Below are 21019 nucleotides of genomic sequence, written 5' to 3'. Positions count from 1 at the left end.
CTTGAGAGTCAGAGGTCATGGGTTCGAATCCCAATTCTGCCACTTGTCAGCTGTGTGACTGTGGGCAAGTCACTTCACTGCTCTGCGCCTCAGTTCCCTCATCTCTAAAATGGGGGTGAAGACTATGTGAGCCTCACGTGGGACAACCTGATGACCCTGTATCTCCCCCAGCACTTAGAACAGTGGAGAAGCAGCGTGGCTCAGTGGAAAGAGCACGGGCTTTGGAGTCAGAGGTCATGGGTTCGAATCCCAGCTCTGCCACTTGTCGGCTGTGTGACTGTGGGCAAGTCACTTAACTTCTCTGTGCCTCAGTTCCCTCATCTGTAAAATGGGGATTAAGACTGTGAGCCCCACGTGGGACAACCTGATTCCCCTGTCTACCCCAGTGCTTAGAACAGTGCTCTGCACATAGTAAGCGCTTAACAAATACCAACATTAATTAATTAGTTAACAGTGCTCTGCACATACTAAGTGCTTAACAAATACTAATATTATTATGATTTGACTGTGAGCCCGTCGAGGTGCAGGGAGGGTCTCTATCTGTTGTCGAATTGTCCAATCCAAGCGCTTAGTACAGTGCTCTGCACATGGTAAGTGCTCAATAAATATGATTGAATGAATGAATCTTAATGAATATGAATGAATGAATATGAGTGAATGAATGATATGAACGAATATGAATGAATGATATGAATGAGTGAATGAATATGAATGTATGAATATGAATGAGTGAATGAATGATATGAATGAATATGAGTGAATTAATATGAATGAATGTATATGAATGAGTGAATGAATATGAATGAATGATATGAATGAGTGAATGAATATGAATGAATGAATGATATGAATGAGTGAATGAATATGAAGGTATGAATATGAATGAATGAATGATATGAATGAGTGAATGAATATGAATGTATGAATATGAATGAGTGAATGAATGATATGAATGAATACGAGTGAATGAATATATGATGTGAATGAGTGAATGAATATGAATGAGTGAATGAATAAATGAATATGAATGAATATGAATGAATGAGAATGAGTGAATGAATATGAATGAGTGAATGAATATGAATGAATGAATATAAATGAGTGAAGGAATATGAATGTATGAATATGAATGAGTGAATATGAATGAGTGAATGACTATGAATGAATGAATATATGTGAGTGAGTGAGTGAGTGAGTGAGTGAGTGAGTGAGTGAGTGAGTGAGTGAGTGAATGCACGCATGCATGAAGTTGGAGGAGAGCTGAGGCTCCCTCCCCCTCCCCCTCCCCTTCCCCCTCCCCCTCCTCCTCCTCCTCCTCCTCCCCTCCCCTCTCCCCCCCTTTCCCCCCCCCCCCCGCCCTTCTCCGCGGCGGGAGCATGCGCACTGACGCCCCCGGGCCGGCGACCGGGCACGCGCCGGGCCGCGCGCCGCCAGCCCATGCCCCCCAGCCCGCGCCTCCCCGTCTCGTTCTCCCGCCTCCTCCGCAGCGCCGTCATGTCCGCCGCCGGCCTCAAATCGGTAGACTACGAGGTGTCCGGCCGAGTGCAGGGTAAATGGCGGCGGCGGCGGAGCGGACCGAGGGAGGGGAGACCGGCGCCGGCCTCAAGGACGGGCCCGGGGGAGGGCGGGGGAGCCGCGTCGCCATGACACTGCCCTTGGCGAGGGCGGAGGGGTGGGGTGCGCATGCGCGGATAGAGGGACGGCGGGGAGGAGGGAGAAGGATGGGGCGCATGCGCGGAGAGAGGGACAGCGGGGTGGAGGGAGAAGGATGGAGCGCAAGCGCGGACAGGGGTGGAGGGGAGGAGGGAGAAGGATGGGGCGCATGCGCGGGCAGGGACGGAGGGGAGGAGGGAGAAGGGTGGGGCGCATGCGCGGACAGAGAGGCTGAGGGAGGACGGTGTGCGGGGCGCATGCGTGGGGAGTGCTGAGGGAGACAGCCAGGCTGGAGGAACAAGTAGTAATAATGATGGCATCTGTTAAGCGCTTACTATGTGCTAAGCACTGGAGAGGATACAAGGTGATCAGGTTGTTCCCCGTGGGGCTCGCAGTCTTCATCCCCATTTTCCAGATGAGGGAACTGAGGCCCAGAGAAGTGAAGTGACCTGCCCGCAGCCACACAGCTGACAAGGGTCTGAGTTTGAACCCATGACCTCCGACTCCCAAGCCCGGGCTCTTTCCACTGAGCCACGCTGCTTCTCCAATAATAAAGTAATAATAATAATAATGGTATTTGTTAAGCACTGTGCTAACCGCACTTCACTTCTCTGCGCCTCAGTTACCTCATCTGTAAAATGGGGGTGAAGACTGTGAGCCCCACGTGGGACAACCTGATGACCCTGTATCTCCCCCAGCGCTTAGAACACACGTAGTAAGCGCTTAACAAATACCAACATTATTATTATTAACTGCTGGGGTGGATACGAGCAAATTGAGTGGGTCACAGTCCCTGCCCCCCATGGGCTCGGTGTCAATCCCCATTTTCCAGATGAGGGAACTGAGGCCCACAGAATAATAATGATGGCGTTTGTTAAGCGCTTACTAGGTACCGAGCACTGTTCTAAGCACTGGGGTAGATGCAAGGTAATCAGGTTGCCCCACGTGGGGCCCACAGTCGTAATCCTCATTTTCCAGATGAGGTAACTGAGGCACAGAGAAGTTAAGTGACTTGCCCAGGGTCACGCAGCAGGCAAGTGGCGGAGGCGGGATTAGAACCCACGACCTCTGACTCCCAAGCCTGACTCCTTGCCACTAAGCCACACTGCTTCTTTGAAGTGACTTGCCCAGGGTCACACAACAGCCAAGTGGCGGGGTCGGGAGTAGAACTCACGACCTTCTGACTCCCAGGCCCGTGCTCTATCCGCTCCACCTTGCTGCTGCTAAGGAGATTAATAATAATGTTGGTATTTGTTAAGCGCTTACTACGTGCAGAGCACTGTTCTAAGCGCTGGGGGAGATACAGGGTCATCAGGTTGTCCCACGTGAGGCTCACAGTTAATCCCCATTTTCCAGATGCGGTCACTGAGGCACAGAGAAGTTAAGTGACTTGTCCACAGTCACACTGCTGACAAGTGGCAGAGCTGGGATTCGAACCCATGACCTCTGGCTCCCAAGCCCGTGCTCTTTCCACTGAGCCACACTGCTTCTCTAATCCCCAGTTAGACTGTAAACCCATCATTGGGCAGGGATTGTCTCTATCTGTTGCCGAATTGTCTATTCCAAGCGCTTAGTACAATGCTCTGCACATAGTAAGCGCTCAACAAATACTATTGAATGAGGTTGAGGAATTGAGAGGGAAATACAGCTAGTTTAGGACAGATTTTTAACAAACCTTTCATTTAAAAGAGAGTCATTTCATTTGAAACTCTGTCGGGTAAATACAGCTAGAAAGTTGTCTTAGAAAAGACAGGGAGAGAGCAGAAAGGTAAGATGGAGATGGTGGGGAGTTTTTGATTGATGCAGGAGGACTCGGGTTTTAAAGAGAGGAGTGATGGCAGCCGAGTGGCTTTATATCTTCTCACCCGAAACCCGAGGAGTGACAAGGGAGACAGAGTCGGGAGGGTAAGGGAGGAAGAAATAATAATATTATAATAAAACTGTTAAGCACTTACTATGTGCCGGGCACTGTATTAAGCACCGGGGTGGATACGAGCAAATTAAGTGGGGGACAGTCCCTGTCCCCCATGGGGCTCACAGTCCAATCCCCATCTTCCCAATCACTGTAGACAACACCACTATCCTCCCCCTCTCACCAGACCGTAACCTTGGCACTGCCCTCGACTCAGCGCTGTCATCGACCGCCGTGATAACGTACCAAATACCTTCTCCAGCCGAATGGGAGCGAGAGCACGATTGAGCTCGGAAAACCCGACCCGAGTCCAAATCGAATTCCCCAGGGGATGGCGATAAATTTTACATTTCGCCCAAAAGATAAGTAGGGGTGACTTGCTCGGGTAGTAAAAATGGGGTCCGGGAGGATCTCTGCGAATAATAACCCCAAAGCCCCGTCACCGGCTCACCTCCCAACAGATGGTTCCCTGCCTTCATTAGGAGTGGAGAGTTTAAAAAGAGTTCGGGGACTAATAAACGTCATCTGGGTCTGAGATGTTATACGGGCAGCCCCGCTGAGGAGGGGATAAATAGCAGTCCCCATTTCATGACATCTGCATCAGGGACGTCCAAGGAGCAATCTTCCACTTCAGTTCAAGTCGTCCCCTTGGGGATCGAGGAGATTTTAGTGGCTAAATTGTGGCCATGCTGATTGTTTCTAATTATATTAGCTTCAGTGCTTCCATAATTTATAAAAATGGTAGAAAATTTACTCTTCTTGAATCGAAACCATCCCCTAAAGAAAAAAAAAAATCCCAATCTTGAGCATGAGTACATTGTTACACCGAACGAACTGAAGTTGGTAGGCTGTTTTGTTGGATTTCCATTTTGGACTTTTTTGGATATTTATAATCTTTTTTCCGCATTTTGGTAACGGTTTAAGTCCAACGTATCAGCAGTCCATCTCAAAGTCATTTTTTTCTCGCTATGGCTCAGCGGAAAGAGCACGGGCTTGGGAGTCGAAGGTCATGAGTTCGAATGCCGGCTCTGCCACCTGTCAGCTGTGTGACTGTGGGCGAGTCACTTCACTTCTCTGTGCCTCAGTTACCTCATCTGTAAAATAGGGATTAACTGTGAGCCTCACGGGGGACGACCCGATTACCCTGTATCTACCCCAGCGCTTAGAACAGTGTTCGGCACATAGTAAGCGCTTAACGAATACCAACAATAGTATCTTTAAGGGCAAAGCATTAAATACAGTGTACGAATTATCACATCATTTTAGAAAATCTAGTTGTTGGACTTGTTTATAAGATTCAAAACGAAATAATTTCAAGTTACTTAGATTTGAGTAAATAAAACCTAATCAAAATTCAGTCCTAAATAGTTCTTAAATACATTATATCTTTCAGTATAAGCAAAACAAGCTGATTTTTTTTCTCTCTTTTTCTAACAGGTGTTTGCTTCAGAATGGTGAGTCCCCTCTGTTCTTGCTGGAAAGTTTTGGTTTGAGTTTAAAACACAGTAGCCGGTAGATTTTTCGCTTTTAAGAAGTACTGTCAAGCCACCGCGTTTACTGAGTTCTCACCGTGTGCTGAGCCCCGCACTGAGTACGTGGGAGAGGACAACGTAACGGAGTCGGTAAACGTGTTCCTTGTACACAGTACAGCGTTCCTGTGTTGCGTGTCTTTTCATTCCATGTTTTGGACAGAACTCTAGCAGAATTGTTAATTTTGATGACGATGATGATAATGACAGTGCTCATGGTTCTTGTTAAAGTGCTTCCAGCACTTAGAACAGTGCTCAGCACATAGTAAGCGCTTAACAAATGCCATTATTATTATTATTCATACAGAGTGCTAGGATAGATGAATGATAATCGGGTCTTAGCCACTGCCCGTGGGACTCGGAGCCTAGTGTGATGCAGAACAGGTATTAAATCCCCATTTCACAGATGAGGAAACCGAGGCCCAGGAAGAGTCAATTCGACAGTCAGTCGGTCGTGTTGATTGAGTGCTTACCGTATGCAGAGCACGATACTGAGCGCTTGGTAGAGTCCAGTAGAACGAGATAACGGACACGTTCCCCGGCCACAACGAGCTTATAGTCTAGAGTCTGCTGTCTTGACTTGCCCAAGGTCACCCAGCTGGCACAAGTTGGGAGAGCCAGGATTAGAACCCAGGTCCTCTGACTCCCGGGTCCGGGCTTCTTCCGTTCTATCTGTGGTTCCAAGTGAAGGCAGAGTCACTGTAGTGGGAAACCTGAAAAAAGAAACCTATAAGCTCTAAGGGGTTGTTGATCCAGCCTGAAATATCTCCCTCCCTCCACCCCGGATTCACTGGTTCTGGAGGCTGGTTTGACCTCCCACTCGACAGTGGGAGCCTCCAGGGGGCTGGGCCTAGGACCATGCCCCTAGTTCCCTTGGGTGTCCTGGGTTCTAATCCTGGCACCGTCAATTGTCTGCTGTGTGACCCCGGGCAACTTACTTAACTTCCCTCTGCCTGGGATCCTTATCTGGGAAAAGGAGATTAAGACTGTGAGTCCTGTGCGGGACGTGGACTGTGTCCAACGTGATCATCTTGGATCTATCCCAGCGCTCCCAGATATAAAAAATGGTTTAATGTAAAGTCGACTTTTTGATATTCTGTTACTTGTGTTTAGCTCTATTTCTTCTTTCCCCCCCTCAACCAGTACACAGAGGCCGAAGCTAAGAAAATGGGTCTGGTCGGTTGGGTCAAGAATACCAGCCAAGGGACGGTCGTTGGCCAAGTCCAAGGTCCTGAGGAGAAGGTCAATTCCATGTAAGTCCAATTCAGTCATCCGTTCATTCATTCAGTCGTACTTATGGAGCGCTTACCGTGTGGAGGACAATGTACTAAGCGTTTGGGGAAGTACATTTCAGCCCATTTATCTTATCCAATCTATAAGAATACTACCCGTGGGTTTCTGGAGGGAATCGTGACTCGAAAAATGAGAAGCAACGTGGCCTAGTGGATAGAGCAGGGGCCCGGGAATCAAAAGGACCCGAGTTCCAATCCCGCCTCTGCCGCCTGCCCGCTCTGTGACTTTGGACAAGTCACTTTACTTCTCCGTGCCTCGGAGACCTCATTTATAAAAATGGGGATAAGACCGTGAGCCCCAGGTGGGACAGGGACCGTGTCCAACCCGATTACCTTGTATCCACCCCGGCGCTTAGAACAATGCCCGGCACAGAGTAAACGCTTAAGAAATACGAGGCAAAAAAAAGAAAGAAAGAGAATCGAGTCATGCTCAGTGCTAGGTGCTGGGACCGCAGTAGATTTCTGGGCCATTACATGAAAAGGGCCGTTAATCCACCACGGGCTAGCTGGGATCCTTGCCTTGCATCAGATAAAAACTCCTCACCATTGGCTTTAATCCCCTTGCCCCCTCCTTCCTCACTTGGCTTCTCTCCTACTCCAACCCAGGCCGCACACTTCACTCGTCTAATGCCAATCTTCGCACTATACCGCGATCTCCTCTATCTCGCCGCCAACCCCTCGCCCACGTCCTCCCTCTGGCCTGGAACGCCCTCCCTCATCAAATCCGCCAGAAAATGACTCTTCCCCCGTTCGAAGCCGTACTGAAGGCCCCTGTCCTCTGAGAGGCCTTCCCTGACCAAGCCCTCCTTTCCTCCTCTCCCCCTCCCTTCTGCCTCGCCCTGACGTGCTCCCCAGTCCATTCACTCAGTCATATTTATTGAGCGCTTACTGTGTGCGGAGCACTGAGCCCTTGGGAGAGTACAATACTCCAGTAAACAGTCACGTTCCCTGCCTTTATTCATCCCCGCCTCCCAGCCCCACGGCACCTATGTAAGCGGCGTAGCTCATTGGAAAGAGCCCGGGCTTCGGAGTCAGAGGTCGTGGGTTCGAATGCCGGCCCTGCCACTTGTCGGCTGTGTGACTGTGGGCAAGTCACTTCTCTGTGCCTCCGTTCCCTCATCTGGAAAATGGGGATGAAGACTGGGAGCCTCACGTGGGACAACCTGATTACCCTGTATCTACCCCAGTGCTTTAGAACAGTGCTCTGCACATAGTAAGCGCTTAACAAATACCAACATTATTATTATCTGTAATGTATTTATTTCTGTTTAGGTCTGTCTCGCCCTCTGGACTGTAAGCTCGATGTGGACAGGGAATGTGTCTGTTTATTGTTCCCTTGTACTCTCCCAAGCAGTTAGGACAGTGTTGTGCACACAGTAAGAGCTCGATAAATGCGAATGAGTGAAGAAATTTCCAATTTAGCCCCGCCGGTTTAAACTCGGCCCCCTGAAGGTGGGGGTGGAAGGGGAGGGTGTGGCTGGAACACTGAGGTCCCCGCTGTGCTGTGGGGTTCGGCTCTGGTTTACAAGCCTAAGAGAAGCGGTGTGGCCTAGTGGATAGAGCACAGACTTGGAAGTCAGAAGGTCACGGGTTCTCACCCTGGCCCCGCCACTCCTCTGCTGTGTGGTCTTGGGCAAGTCGCTTCACTTCTCTGGGCCTCAGTTCCCTCATCTGTACAGTGGGGATTGAAAGTGTGAGCCCCACGTGGGAAAGGGACTGTGTCCGACCCGATTTGCTTTAATGCACCCCAGCACTTAGTACGGTGCCTGGCACATAGTAAGCGTTTAACGGATACCGTCGTGGTTACTGTTGTGAGAGCACGAACCCCGTGCCCGCCCGTCTTCTTTCGAATAAAACACAGAACCTGACGCGGCTTCGTCCCTAAAGAACTCCAAAGGTTGTCTTCATTGTACTTTCATTTTTACACTGACGAGAAAGAGAAAGGAGACACTGCCATCAGATATCGTGCCACACACTGTATAAACCGTGGCTCACTGACTTGTCGGAGAGCTATTCCAAATGCATTACGTCCTCCGTATTTTTAGGGAACCCTTAACTGGAGCCTGTCGATATCCAAATCTTGTACACCCGAGGAAACCTTGTGTTCGTCAAGCTGTTTCGTGATATCCGAAGGGGTTTCGTTGTCCTGTAAGAATTACGCTCATCCGAAAATGTCAATGGGTCCAAAAGTGACTAATAGCGACCTCGTGAATTTTTACACCTCGAGGGGTGATTTGCGTACTCTGATTTGCAGTGATGTGCAGTGATAAATTATGCACCATCAGAGAATGAATTTTCAGCGGGTAAAATCCAGCCCAGCCCAGCCGGCCAGGGCTGGATTTTCAAAAAGTACAGATGATCTTTAGTTATCTCTTAAAATATTAATATTGGTATCTCTCAAAAAATTATTCGGACTCCAAACTGCATTATAGACCTGGGAGCCGGAACTTTTGTGTCAGCTAGATTTTTAGCATTTCAAAAAATGTAGCATTTCAATAAAGACGTAGTTATGATAGTAGCAGATTTTCCCTTCCTTTTGCACTGTTTTGCAAACAGCTGAACTGACTTAAAGAATTTGAAACGAACAGAACTTTGCTGGGCGCATTTTTTGATCCAAGTAATTTCCCTGAGGATGATGTCCGCTCCAAGATAAAATCCAAATATCTTATATGGCAGCAAGATGCATCAGAGCAGCGACATAAGCAAAATCACCTTTGTGTACAGTGACTAGGAAAGCCAAATGAACATAAATTGATTCGGTTTTTAGAACGTACAGCTTGGTGTGCATTTTGCTCCGGAAAGGGAAGGCAAAATACCGTTGGGGAAAATGGTCCAGCCCAAATGAAATAGGTTCAGTGAATATGAAAACCAGGAAAAGAAACGAAAACGAAGCTTTCTTCAAGGAACTGGGTGTGGTCTCCTCCGAAGTTAGGAAACGTGGAATAGAATAGGGACCGTCATTTAGAGGAAGGTCTGATTAGAGAAAAGGTCTGATTAGAGAACGGCCACTCGAACTCAGTTCTTGTTACCGGGATAAATTTCAAGGAGATTTGCAGATGTGGGTTTGATTTGTCTCCTTCTGGGTCTCATTTTCCCATTAAAGATGACTGATGGCTTTCTTTTGCAAATCAGTCAATGAGTGGTATTTATTGAGCGCTTATCATGTGCAGAGAACTGTACTGAGTGCTTGGGAGAGGACAGCAGAATGAACAAATTGCACTTTATGCCTCCGATGTAGAGGTACCTTCTGCCAAGATTTTCTTAAGTAGGTACAGTTTCACAACAACTCGAGAATTTTTTTAAAAAAACTACAGTCCCTTTTTGGGGGGTAAAAAATAAAAACCAGAAAAGTAATGTTTTTGTTTACCAGTGTGGCCCACTGTATAAGCCCGGGAGGAGGAGTCGGGGGACCTGGACTTTCATCCCAGCTCTGCCACTCGCCTGCTGGGCGACTTTGGGCTCGTCACTTCACTTCTCTGGGCTTCAGTTTCCTCATTGGAAAATGGAGGTGAAATGGTTGTTCTCCCTCCTACTTGGACAGTGAGCCCCATGTGGGTGAGGGACTGTGTCAAACTGAATGACCTTGCTCAGTGTTTAGCATCTTGAGAAGGAGCATGGCGCACTGGCTAGAGCCTAGGCCTGGGAGTCAGAAGGTCAGGGGTTCATTCATTCATTCATTCGGTCGTATTTATTGAAGCAGTGTGGCTCAGTGGAAAGAGCATGGGTTTGGGAGCCAGAGGTCATGGGTTCGAATCCCAGCTCTGCCCCTTGGCAGCTGTGTGACTGTGGGCAAGTCACTTCACTTCTCTGGGCCTCAGTTCCCTTATCTGTAAAATGGGGATTAAGTCTGGGAGCCTCATGTGGGACAACCTGATTGCCCAGTATCTACCCCAGTGCTTAGAACAGTGCTCTGCACACATAGCGCTTAACAAATACCAACATTATTATTATTGTTGAGCTCTTACTGTGTGCAGAGCACTGGACTAAGCACTTGGGAAGTACAATTCAGCAACAAGTAGAGACAGTCCCTGCCCACAACGGGCTTATGGTCTAGAAGGGAGGAGACCGACATCAAAACAAGTTATACACATCGTTACTAGAAATAAATGGAATTGTAATTATAAATATGTGCATATATACAAAATTGCTGTGGGGTGGGGAGGGGTTAGAGCAAAGGGAGCGAGTCAGGGCGGTGAGTAGGGGGCGGGGAGCGGAGGAAAAGGGGGGCTTAGTCTGGGAAGTCCTTCTGGAGGAGGTGAGCTCCCGGACCTGCCACTTGTCTGCTGTGTGACCTCGGGCAAGTCACTTTACTTCTCTGAGCCTCAGTTCCCTCATCCGTAAAATGGGGCTCGAGACCGTGAGCCCCACATGGAACAGGGACTGTGACCAACCCAGTTTTGCTTGTATCGACCCCACTGCTTAGGACAGTGCCCGGCACATAGTTAAGCACATAACAAACGCCATAATCATTATCTTCATAAGCCCATAATAAATCCCATCATCATAATTATCGGCCTGTTTGCTGATATACCACTTGGAGACGGGGTCTCCCCGGTGGCTTTTTAAAACTCTCATTCTGTCCCGTGAGCATATATCCCCCGTTTTTAGGTCCCTACTGGGAAGCTGTAGGAGTGTCCCTTCGGGGTCTGCCCTCCTCACGGATCCTACCCGGTGCAACGGGTTCGCCGAGAGCGTTGCCCGACGTGGGTCTCCGTAAATGCCATCAACTGAATTGGCACAACGAAAACAAAATGTGGCAGTGGAAAACACAGCAGAAGTTTTTGAAAATGCTACCGGAACCACACTTCTGTTCTAATTTTTGCAAAGCTATTTATTTCAGGAGAACAATGGGGTGGGAATGCACGATGAACAGATGGTTTTTCACTAAAGAATGGCCTCTCCAAATCTGCCTTAAAGCCACTTAAATTAAAAGTCGGAGAAGGGTTTAAACCATCTCGGTAGGGAAAGGAAGCTCAGAAAAGTAGTTTAGTGGAGGAAAAGAAAATGGAAGGCATTCCAAATAAACCCGGTTGTATTTCCTTGTCCGTTTTCTTGTGCGGTTTTTCACACTTTGGAAAGACGCACGTCGCGGTGACCGAAATTCAGTAACGGCTCAGTTCAGTTCACTCGTATGTACCGAGCGCTCACGGCGTGCAAAGCCCTGTACTAAGCGCTTGGGAGAGTACGGCACGGCAATAAACGGACTCATTCCCTGTCCACCAGAGAATATGACCAAATAAATCAATAAATTACAGCTATGTACACAAATGCCGTGGGGCTGGGAGGGGGCGTTGAGTAAAAGGAGCAAGTCAGTTATTTATTACGCCTATTTATTTGCAACACCGGTGAAAAATCGGATGGGCGTGGGTGATATGGTCAGAAGACATTTTGCACTGGGCTCACTTGAAGGTGATAAAAACTTAGGTCTCAAACTCTAGATGGAGCTCTTTGATTTATCTTTCGCGTTTCTCGGCCAATTCGAGGCGTTGCCCCGTGAGCCGACGATTTTTAGATTGCTCTGGCTGAACGGCACCTTTTTCACCCAACGCCGTCTTCCTAGGGTGTAGCTGGTGCCGTTCTGGAGGGTTACGCGGACCCTGCCGGGCCACAGCGTAGCAGGAATCCAGCTTTGAATGACTCTGTTGTATTTGTCCTCTCTCCCAAGGGCTTGAAACAGGGCTCTGCACATAGTAAGCGCTCAGTAAATACCCTCCGTTGTTCGATTTCGCCCTGTTCCTCATGGCACACCCTCAGAACCTTCCCAGACCAGGTCGAGGCGTAGACCTCGACGGCGGCAGGTTGGAAGGGCAGAGGATAAAGGAGATTGGAGGTAGATGCTTGTCCTTCGTGTTCCAAGAAGACAGGCCAGACCTTGAAGCTCATCGCTCAGTCAGTCAGTCGATCAGTCACTGGTATTTATTGGGCACTTAGAGCGTGCACAACAACACTCTCCTAAGCAGTTGGGGAAGGAAAATACAACAGAGTTATGGGTGATTGTGTGGCTGAAAAGGCCAGTTTCTTATTTTGGAGGGGGGAACACAATCCAATATTGGCCACCCAGAAAAAGCTGTCCCTTTTTGTTTTGTATTTTTCAGTTGAGTTCAGAACGGTAATCGAAAGCTAATGTTTCCCTTCTTATTTTATAGATCTTTTTTCCCCCGCACAGGTGTTTGTGTAAAAATGAAGTTTTCTTCCTCGGGGGGTTGGTTACCTTTTGATCCCTCCTCCTTATTCATAAAAGTCTTTGCAGTCACGACAGCTGGGGCGCGTTCAGTTGTAGTCTCCTTTTGGCGCCCAGGAGGGAGGTGGTTATCATCACGCTGAGCCAAGAGAGAACACGATCTGCCCCCTTTCCCTTTTTTGCTTTCTCTATGGTGTTTGTTACTATGGACAAGGCAGTATTCTGAGAGCTGGGGTATATATAAGGTCAATCAGCTTGGACTCAGTCCCTTGTCCCATAAGGGGCAGACACATTCCCTGCCCGCAGGAATCTTACATTCTAGAGGGGTAGACGGACATTAAAATTTATTCGGTTTAAGGAGGGTAGCAGAGTACAGGAATATTTACCCAAGTACTGGGGGGGATGAGATTCCAAAGTGCTTAGGGGGCGTAGAGCCAAGATCCCCGTCGATGCAGAGGGGAGAAGCAGCGTGGCCGGATGGAAAGAGCATTCGTCTGGGAGCCCAGGACCTGGGTTCTAATGCCGACTCCGCCGCCTGTCTCCTACGACCTTGGGCAAGTCCCTTTGATTCTTTGTGACTCAGATTCCTCACCTGTAAAATGGGGATTAAGACAGGGAGCCCCACGTGGGACTTGGACTCTGTCCAACCGGATTTGATCGCATCTACCCCGGTGCTGAGTACAGTGCCTGGCACATGGGAAATATCGCTTAAAAGACGGCGGGGGATAGATAGGGGAAATAAAGAGCTGCAGAGATGATTGAGGAAATGGTTTAGTGGAAGATTGTGAACTAACAACCCTTAAGCATGAGTGGGTAATGGCGAGAGGGATGTTATCAATTGATCTCTAGTTCGTGTCGTAATCAGAGAGGGACAGTAGAGCTTTTGGTTGTCCAGAAATGCCCGAGTCGAACAGAGACGCAGCACGGCATTGCGGATAGAGCACGGGCCTGGGAGTCAGTAGGCCGTGGGTTCTAATTCCGGCTCCGCCACTTGTCTGCTGTGTGCCCTTGAGAAGTCGCTGCACTTCTCTGGGCCTCAGTTACCTCAACTGTAAAATGGGGATGGAGACTGTGAGCCCCATGTGGGCCAGGGACTGCGTCCAACCTGATTAGCTTGTATCCGCCCGGGCATTTAGAACAGTGCCTGGCACATAGAAAGCGCTTAACGAATACCACAATTATCATTACCCTAGGGAAGAACTAATTCAACGAAAGTGAACGTTGTGGCGGACCCAGCCAAGCAAATTCTGGGCCTCGTGGACTAAGAGAATAATTTTCTGCTGTGGTCTACTCAGGGGTCCCTTGGGACTCTGTATTCAGTTTGGCCTTTCATATTTCATGAAAAAAGCCCAGGTAAATAAGGGATAGCTTACCTTAATTTCGATTCTCCGCTCCTTTCCACAGCTGGACAGATGAGGAGCTAGTTGGCAACCACTGAGTTTATGTAAAAATTTAAAACAATTTTCAATATTTGGAAAGGCATTTGTGGTCAAGTTGCCAGGGGATTGTTTAAATCTCCAGAAAGGAAGGCTGAGCTGAAAAAGGAAGACAAACTCCTTGAGGAATCAAGCAGTGGTAACTTGGGGTATTTTTCATCCTCCGCAATCCCGACTCAGCCAGAAACTCTGCACTCTTTAGTAGCTAGCAAGGCTGTGGACGAATCGATTTGATGGAAGAGATCTTGGAATCGTGTCGATCGGAGATATCCCAGGATATCCTGAAGACCGTGAGCTTCTCGTGGGCCCAGAACCTCTATCAACTCTGATGTGTTGTTAGCACTCAGTCGGTCAGTCAGCTGTATTTACCGAGCGCTTACTGTGCGCAGAGAACTGTAATGAGCACTTCTGAGAGTACACTATAACAATAAAGAGACACATTCTTTGCCCACGACGAACTTATAGCCTAGAAGGGGAGACAGACATTAGAGGAAATTAAATGACGGTTATGGACATAAGTGGTGTGGGGCTGGGATGGGGGGGATGAATAAAAGGAGCAAGTCGGGGGGGACACAGAAGGGAGTGGGAAAAGAGGAAAGGAGGGCTAGTACAGTGCTCGGAACACAGTAAGCATTCACTAAATACCACTGCTCGGTCGAATGATCAGAGAAAACACGGGATCGTTCACCGGGGAATTGTGGTGGCTCAAGGTTATGATATATTTTTTTAAAATGGTATCTGTAAAGTGTTTAGTCTGTGTCAAGCATCATTCTGTGCACTGGGGCAGAGACAAGGTTGAACACAGTCCTTGTCCCACATTGGGCTCACAGTATAAGTATGGTATCTGTTAAGGGTTTAGTACAGTGCCTGGCACATAATAGGCACTTAAAAAATACCATAAAAATATTTAAGCTATAGTCTGCAATTCAGTACCCGTCCGCCTACTTATTCACCGATAGAAGAAACACCTAAAGAAGCAGCACGGCCTGGTGGAAAGAGCCCGGGCCTGAGAGTCGGAAGACCTGGGTTCTGATCATGGATCCGCCACCCGTCTGCTGTGGGACCTTGAGCGGGTCACTTAACTTCTCTGAGCCTCAGTTCCCTCCTCTGCAAAATGGGGATTCGACACCTCTTCTCCTTCCTACTTAGACTGCGAGGCCCTTAGCGCACTCGGTTTTCTCACGTCTATCCCCCAGTGCTTAGTACAGTATTTGAACCATAGTAAGCATTCCAAAAGACTAGACGGTGAGCTCAGTGTGGGCAGGAATGTGTCTGTTATCAGATTGTACCCTCCCGAGCGCTTAGTACACAGTTGGCGCTCAATAAATATGAGCGAATGAACAAAGACAATCAGTCAATCAGTGGTATTTATTGAGCGCTTACCGTGCACTGCCCTAAACACTTGGGAGAGCACAGTACAACAGAATTAGTGAGCACAGTCCTTTCCCACAATGAGCTTTCGCTCTAGAGGGGGCTACCGATATTAATACAGGTACGTTAATTTATAATATAGGATTGAAAGAGACGTACTTGAGTGCTGAGGGGTCGAGGGAGGGGAGAATATCAAAGGACACAGAGCGAAGTGCGGAGACGCCGCCGAAGGGAGAAGGAGCCGGGAAAATGATAATTACAGTATTTGTTAAACGCTTACTATGTGCCAAGCACTCTTCTAAGCTCTGGGGTAGATACCAGCTAGTCAGGTTGTCCCACGTGGGGCTCGCAGTCCCCATCCCCATTTTCCAAATGAGGTAACTGAGGCACAGAGAAGTGAAGTGACTTGCCCGGGGTCACACAGCAGACAAGTGGAGGAGGCGGGATTAGAACCCACGGCCTCTGACTCCCAAGCCCGGGCTCTTGCCACTGAGCCACGCCGCTTCTCCCCTACAGCCCCGCACCTAAGTCCCTCAGCCCCGCCCCCGCCTCTTAACATAATGATAATAATAATTAATAATGATGGAATTTGTTAAGTGCTTACCCTGTGCCATACCTGTAATTTTATTTATCCCTTTGCTCTTCCCCTCTCCCAGCCCCAGAGCACTTATGCGCACATCTGTAATTTTATTTATTCCTATTGATGTCTGTCTCCCCAACTCTACACCGTGAGCTCGTTACGGGCAGGGAATGTCACCGTTTATTGTCATATTGTCCTTCCCCAAGCGCTTAGTACAGCGCTGTGCACACAGTAAGCGCTCAATAAATACGATTGAATAGATGAGTGAAATGCACGTTAAGGTGTATCAGATATTTTTCTAATAAGGCATTCCTGATGAGAGAAAGGTCAATCTCCAAACCTAACCCGATGTGGAAAATATATCTGTCAGATGAGAAGCTAGTCTGAAGAAAGCTCATCTAACTCAATAGAAGCCCGCTTCTAATCTTTTCCTTTTGCGATTATTGACGTCTCACTTGCCCATCTATCGATTTTAATCCATCACTCAGTCTTCCCTAAGGAAATGGTGGAAAAGTGAAAGATGATCCATCGTGACGTATCATTTAGCACCTATTGGAAATTTGCGTTTCAGTCTCCTTCGGGCGAAACCCCTTTCTGACCGAAAGGTAACCCGGAAGGCGTTTTACGGTCTACCGTTTTAGAACATATTGAAGACGAGCCGTCACGGTAACACGTCACGTTTTCCACCCGCCTCCCACCCTCTCCGAGTGACTGTCAGGCTCCCTCTGTTCTCCGTGTATAAGCTTCTTGGCAAGTGAAGAAATACACGGGAAACTCCATGCTCCATTCAGGCCGCACAGAAGTCGATGGGTTCTTTCACGGAAATCGATCGAGATACGGTACTAGATCAGTCGGCCGTATTTATTGAGCGCTTACGGTGCAGAGCACTGTAGTAAACACTTGGGAGAGCACAGTATAACAGAGGAGGTTCCCCGCTCACAACAAGCCTGCCGTCTAGAGGAGCTGACGATTGCATAAAAGTCGACCGCAAACTTCGGAATCGAAGGTTCTCTGCTCAGCGGTAGAAGTTTTCAGGGAACTCTAGATTCGCTGTGGGCCGGGATGTTTCTGCTCGTTCGGTTGTGTTGGTCTCTCCTAAGCGCTTAGTACAGTGCTCTGCCCAGAGTAAGGACTCAGCAGATACCGCCGCGTGATCGAGGGAAGGATTCCCCGATTATATCTAAGCGCTTCGGAGAGGACAGTGCAACGGAGTGGGTAGACGCGTTCCCTGCCCACAATAAGAAGGAGCCCGGGCTTGGGAGTCGGAGGTCATGGGTTCGAATCCCGGCTCTGCCACCTGTCAGCTGTGTGACCGTGGGCAAGTCGCTTCATTTCTCTGTACCTCAGGTACCTCATCTGTAAAATGGGGATGAAGACTGGGAGCCTCACGTGGGACAACCCGATGACCCTGTATCTCCCCCAGCGCTTAGAACAGTGCTCTGCACGTATGAAGCTCTTAACAAATACCAACATTATTAACAGGCTTACAGTCTACAGGGCGAGACAGACGTGAGAATTCCTCTTGAGCATTTTCAGCGCACTTTCATTTCTCTGGGGCTTCGGCATTGCTCTGATAATTCTGTTTTCCTGGGAAGGGCGTCGTCCCTCCCACAGAGATTCATCCCGGATATCTCTGCCCGGAAATCGAATCATCTTTTGTGGTTGAAAAGTGGGGAATGCCGTTGTACACCCTTGCTCCCTCTCCAGTGCTCTTGCGTTATGTTTGATAGCTTGCTTTTTGGGCTCTGAAGTCAGTCGACCGTATTTATTGAGCGCTTGCTGTGGGCAGAGCACTGTACGGAGCGCTTGGGAGAGTACGCTATAACGATCTAACAGACACATTCCCTGCCCCCAGCAAGCCTACGGCCCAGAGGGGGAGATAGACGTGAATATAAATAAAATTACAGATAAGGACGTAAGGGCTGAGGGGCCGGGATGGGGGATGAATAAAGGGAGCAAGGCGAGGCAGAAGGGAGTGGGGGAAGAGGAAAGGAGGGATTAGATGGGGAAGGCCTCTTGGAGGAGATGGGCCTTTTATAAGGCTTTGAAGGCGGGGAGAGAAATCGTCTGTCGGATATAATAATAATAATAATGTTGGTATTTGTTAAGCGCTTACTGTGAAGAGGGACGGCGTTCCAGGCCTGAGGCGGGCCGGGGGGGTAGGAGGTCGGTGGCGAGATCGACGAGATCGAGGTACAGTGAGAAGGTTGGCGGGAGGTGAGAAGGTGAGGAGCGAAGCGTGCGGGCCGGGCTGTAGTAGGAGAATAGCAAGGGGGAGTAGGAGGGGGCAAAGGGATTGAATGCTTTAAACGTAACAATGATAATAATAATGTTGGTATTTGTTAAGCGCTTACTAGGTGCGGAGCACTGTTCTAAGCGCTGGGGGAGATACAGGGTCATCAGGTCGTCCCTCGTGAGACTCACGGTTTTCATCCCCATTTTACAGAGGAGGTCACCGAGGCACAGAGAAGTTAAGTGATTTGCCCACAGTCACACAGCTGACAAGTAGCGGAGCCGGGATTCGAACCCGTGACCTCTGACTCCCAAGCCCGGGCTCTTTCCACTTGAGCCACGCTGCTAAACATCATAGTAAGGAGCTACAGATTCATCCCCTACTCCTAAAGGAAGTTTTACCTGCTATAGTGTTAGGGTTGAAATTCATTTTTGGTATGAAAAATCGAGGTAAATCTATCAGCGGTATTTATCGAGCGCTGTTTGCAGAGCACTGTACTAAGCTCCTGGGAAAGTACAATAATAATAATGTTGGTATTTGTTAAGCGCTTACTGTGTGCCAAGCACTGTTGTAAGCGCTGGGGTAAATTCAAGGTAATCAGGTTGTCCCACGGGGGGCTCACAGTCTTGCAAGTCACTTAACTTCTCTGTGCCTCAGTTACCTCATCTGCAGAATGGGGATGAAGACCGTGAGCCTCACGTGGGACAACCTGATGACCCTGTATCTACCCCAGCGCTTAGAACAGTGCACAGTAAGCGCTTAACAAATACCAACGTTATTATTATTAATCCCCATCTTACAGATGAGCTGAGGCGCGGAGAAGGGAAGTGACTTGCCCAAGAGCACACAGCAGACAAGTGGCAGAGGTGGGATTAGCGCCCACGACCTCTGACTCCCAAGCCCGGGCTCTTGCCACTGAGCCACGCTGCTTCACAGGGTCGGTTGACAGGCAACACACTTGCCCACAACAGGCTCCCGGGAACATACGGCCGACGCATACTGTAATGTTGGTATTTATTAAGCGCTTACAATGTGCGGAACACCGTTCTAAGCGCTGGGGGAGATACAGGGTCATCAGGTTGTCCCACGGGAGGCTCACAGTTAGTCCCCATTTTACAGATGAGGTCACTGAGACCCAGAGAAGTGAAGTGACTTGCCCACCGTCACACAGCTGACAGGTGGCAGAGCCGGGATTCGAACCCATGACTTCGGACTCCCAAGCCCGGGCTCTTTCCACTGAGCCACGCTGCTTCTCAAGCTGCACGCTGCTCCTGTACTCTCCCGAGTGCTCAGTACAGTGCTCAGCACCCAGTTGATGCTCAAGAAACAAGCCCGTCAAACGGCGGGGACCGTCTCTATCTGTTGCCGACTTGTTCATTCCAAGCGCTTAGTACAGTGCTCTGCACATAGTAAGCGCTCAGTAAATACTATTGAATGAATGAATATTAATCGGTTGACTTAATTGATAGCCTCTCCCTCTTGACAGCCATTCCCCTGGGAATTTAGTTTAAGCTCATTGTGTGCAGAGAACCTCTCAACTCTGTGATATTGTACTCTCCCAAGCGCTTAGAATCCAGTTCCTCTTGACTCCCAGGCCCAGGCTCTTTCCACACTGCGTTCGGAGGTCTTTATAATTTTCCTAAGTCTGTTCGCGGAAACGTTAATGAACATTCCCTCCCCACTTAGAGTTTAGTCTCTCTGAGACCTTGCGCTACTTCGGCATCACGTGTCTTCGGGAATCGGGCCTCCTCGGGGCAGGAAATTAGTTTCGTCTAGAACAGCGGGAGGCCCAGAAAGAATAATCTCGGTTCCAAATGCGTCTCAGATGCGGAAGGACAAAATGAACTTCTCAGCGCCCCGGTAACTGAATTTACGCATAAGAGAATCTGCCGATCGCGATTCAGGTTTTGAATCGGACGGAGAAGGACGACGGATCGAAGTCGAGACCGTCTGGTGCGGTTTCTCGTACGACGACAACACCGAAGTAGAAATCGCTGTTTGAAAATCCCTGCCAGTTTCTGTTCTGCATCGGAAATGTCATTTGAAAAAAAAAACGGTTCATCATCTGCCCAAAAAGCTTATGTCGATGAGGTACACAAAAATCGCCCCCCCAAAAATCTTAAGTCTTACCGGAAGACTGCTTGAATTTTCTTTGGGAAAAATGTTGAGAAAACAACAAATAATCTCAGAAGGGAACTATCCTCCCAGAAGACCAAGAGCTCGCCGGGAGTTCCGATCAAGAGTTGGGTGCGGCCGGCTAAAGATAGAATAATCCGGTGGGCTGTCGTGGGTTCTTGGAGAAATGAACGAGGGCAAGATGGATAAAAGGAATTTCTGGCTAGCGCCTCCATCTTCTAGCTGTAAATGATTTTTGCAGCTGTACTTCATCATTTCTTAAGAACCAAGTTAAGCATGTTTGTTGGCTTTTGTATTGGTACCACCCAGAAAGTCAGAAAGTTTGCTGTTTTTCTTAGAATATGGAGGAATCGCCGCCGGATTAATGGCGAATACTTCTGAAGTGCATGATATAGGGTTTTGTTTATTTAAGGGGAATCCATTTCCTGCCGAAGTCTATCCTGCTAGGAAAAAGGTTTAAAGAATCTGCACGATTCTAGAGCGCCATTAAGCTCCTTATCGAAATTTTTGGGGTTGAAAAAGCATCCGCATAGATTTCGTCACCATACAGATAACGACCCACCTTTGGGAGAGAAAAGAAACTCTCGGAGAAACAATGCCACTTCCTTTGATATATGCCACAGTTCTGGGACACGTCTTCTAAACCAGTGAAATGACCATCCCAAATTGTCCCCCGCTAATCATCCACTAATCGAT

At 48.6% G+C, this 21019-nt stretch overlaps 1 protein-coding gene across 5 annotated transcripts in view; it reads left to right on the top strand.

Moving 5' to 3' along the window:
• Window positions 1–1389: 1389 nt before the first annotated feature.
• Window positions 1390–21019, top strand: part of ACYP2 (acylphosphatase 2) — a 63811-nt gene continuing 44181 nt past the window's right edge. For 2 of the 5 annotated variants that reach the window (XM_039913056.1, XM_029072145.2), the window contains exons 1-3: window positions 1391–1549; window positions 5003–5019; window positions 6238–6347. In XM_039913056.1, coding sequence (XP_039768990.1) covers window positions 1438–1549; window positions 5003–5019; window positions 6238–6347 — 239 coding nt within the window. In that variant the 5' untranslated portion in view covers window positions 1391–1437. Of the gene's footprint in view, window positions 1550–3752; window positions 3928–5002; window positions 5020–6237; window positions 6348–21019 lie in introns of all 5 variants that reach the window. The other 3 variants (XM_029072146.2, XM_029072144.2, XM_001506516.5) reach the window with 3 other exon arrangements.

The sequence above is a fragment of the Ornithorhynchus anatinus genome, chromosome 9 (genome assembly GCF_004115215.2).
Source record: "Ornithorhynchus anatinus isolate Pmale09 chromosome 9, mOrnAna1.pri.v4, whole genome shotgun sequence".
Classification (NCBI taxonomy): Eukaryota; Metazoa; Chordata; class Mammalia; order Monotremata; family Ornithorhynchidae; genus Ornithorhynchus; species Ornithorhynchus anatinus.
This window is presented reverse-complemented; position numbering and strand designations above follow the sequence as displayed.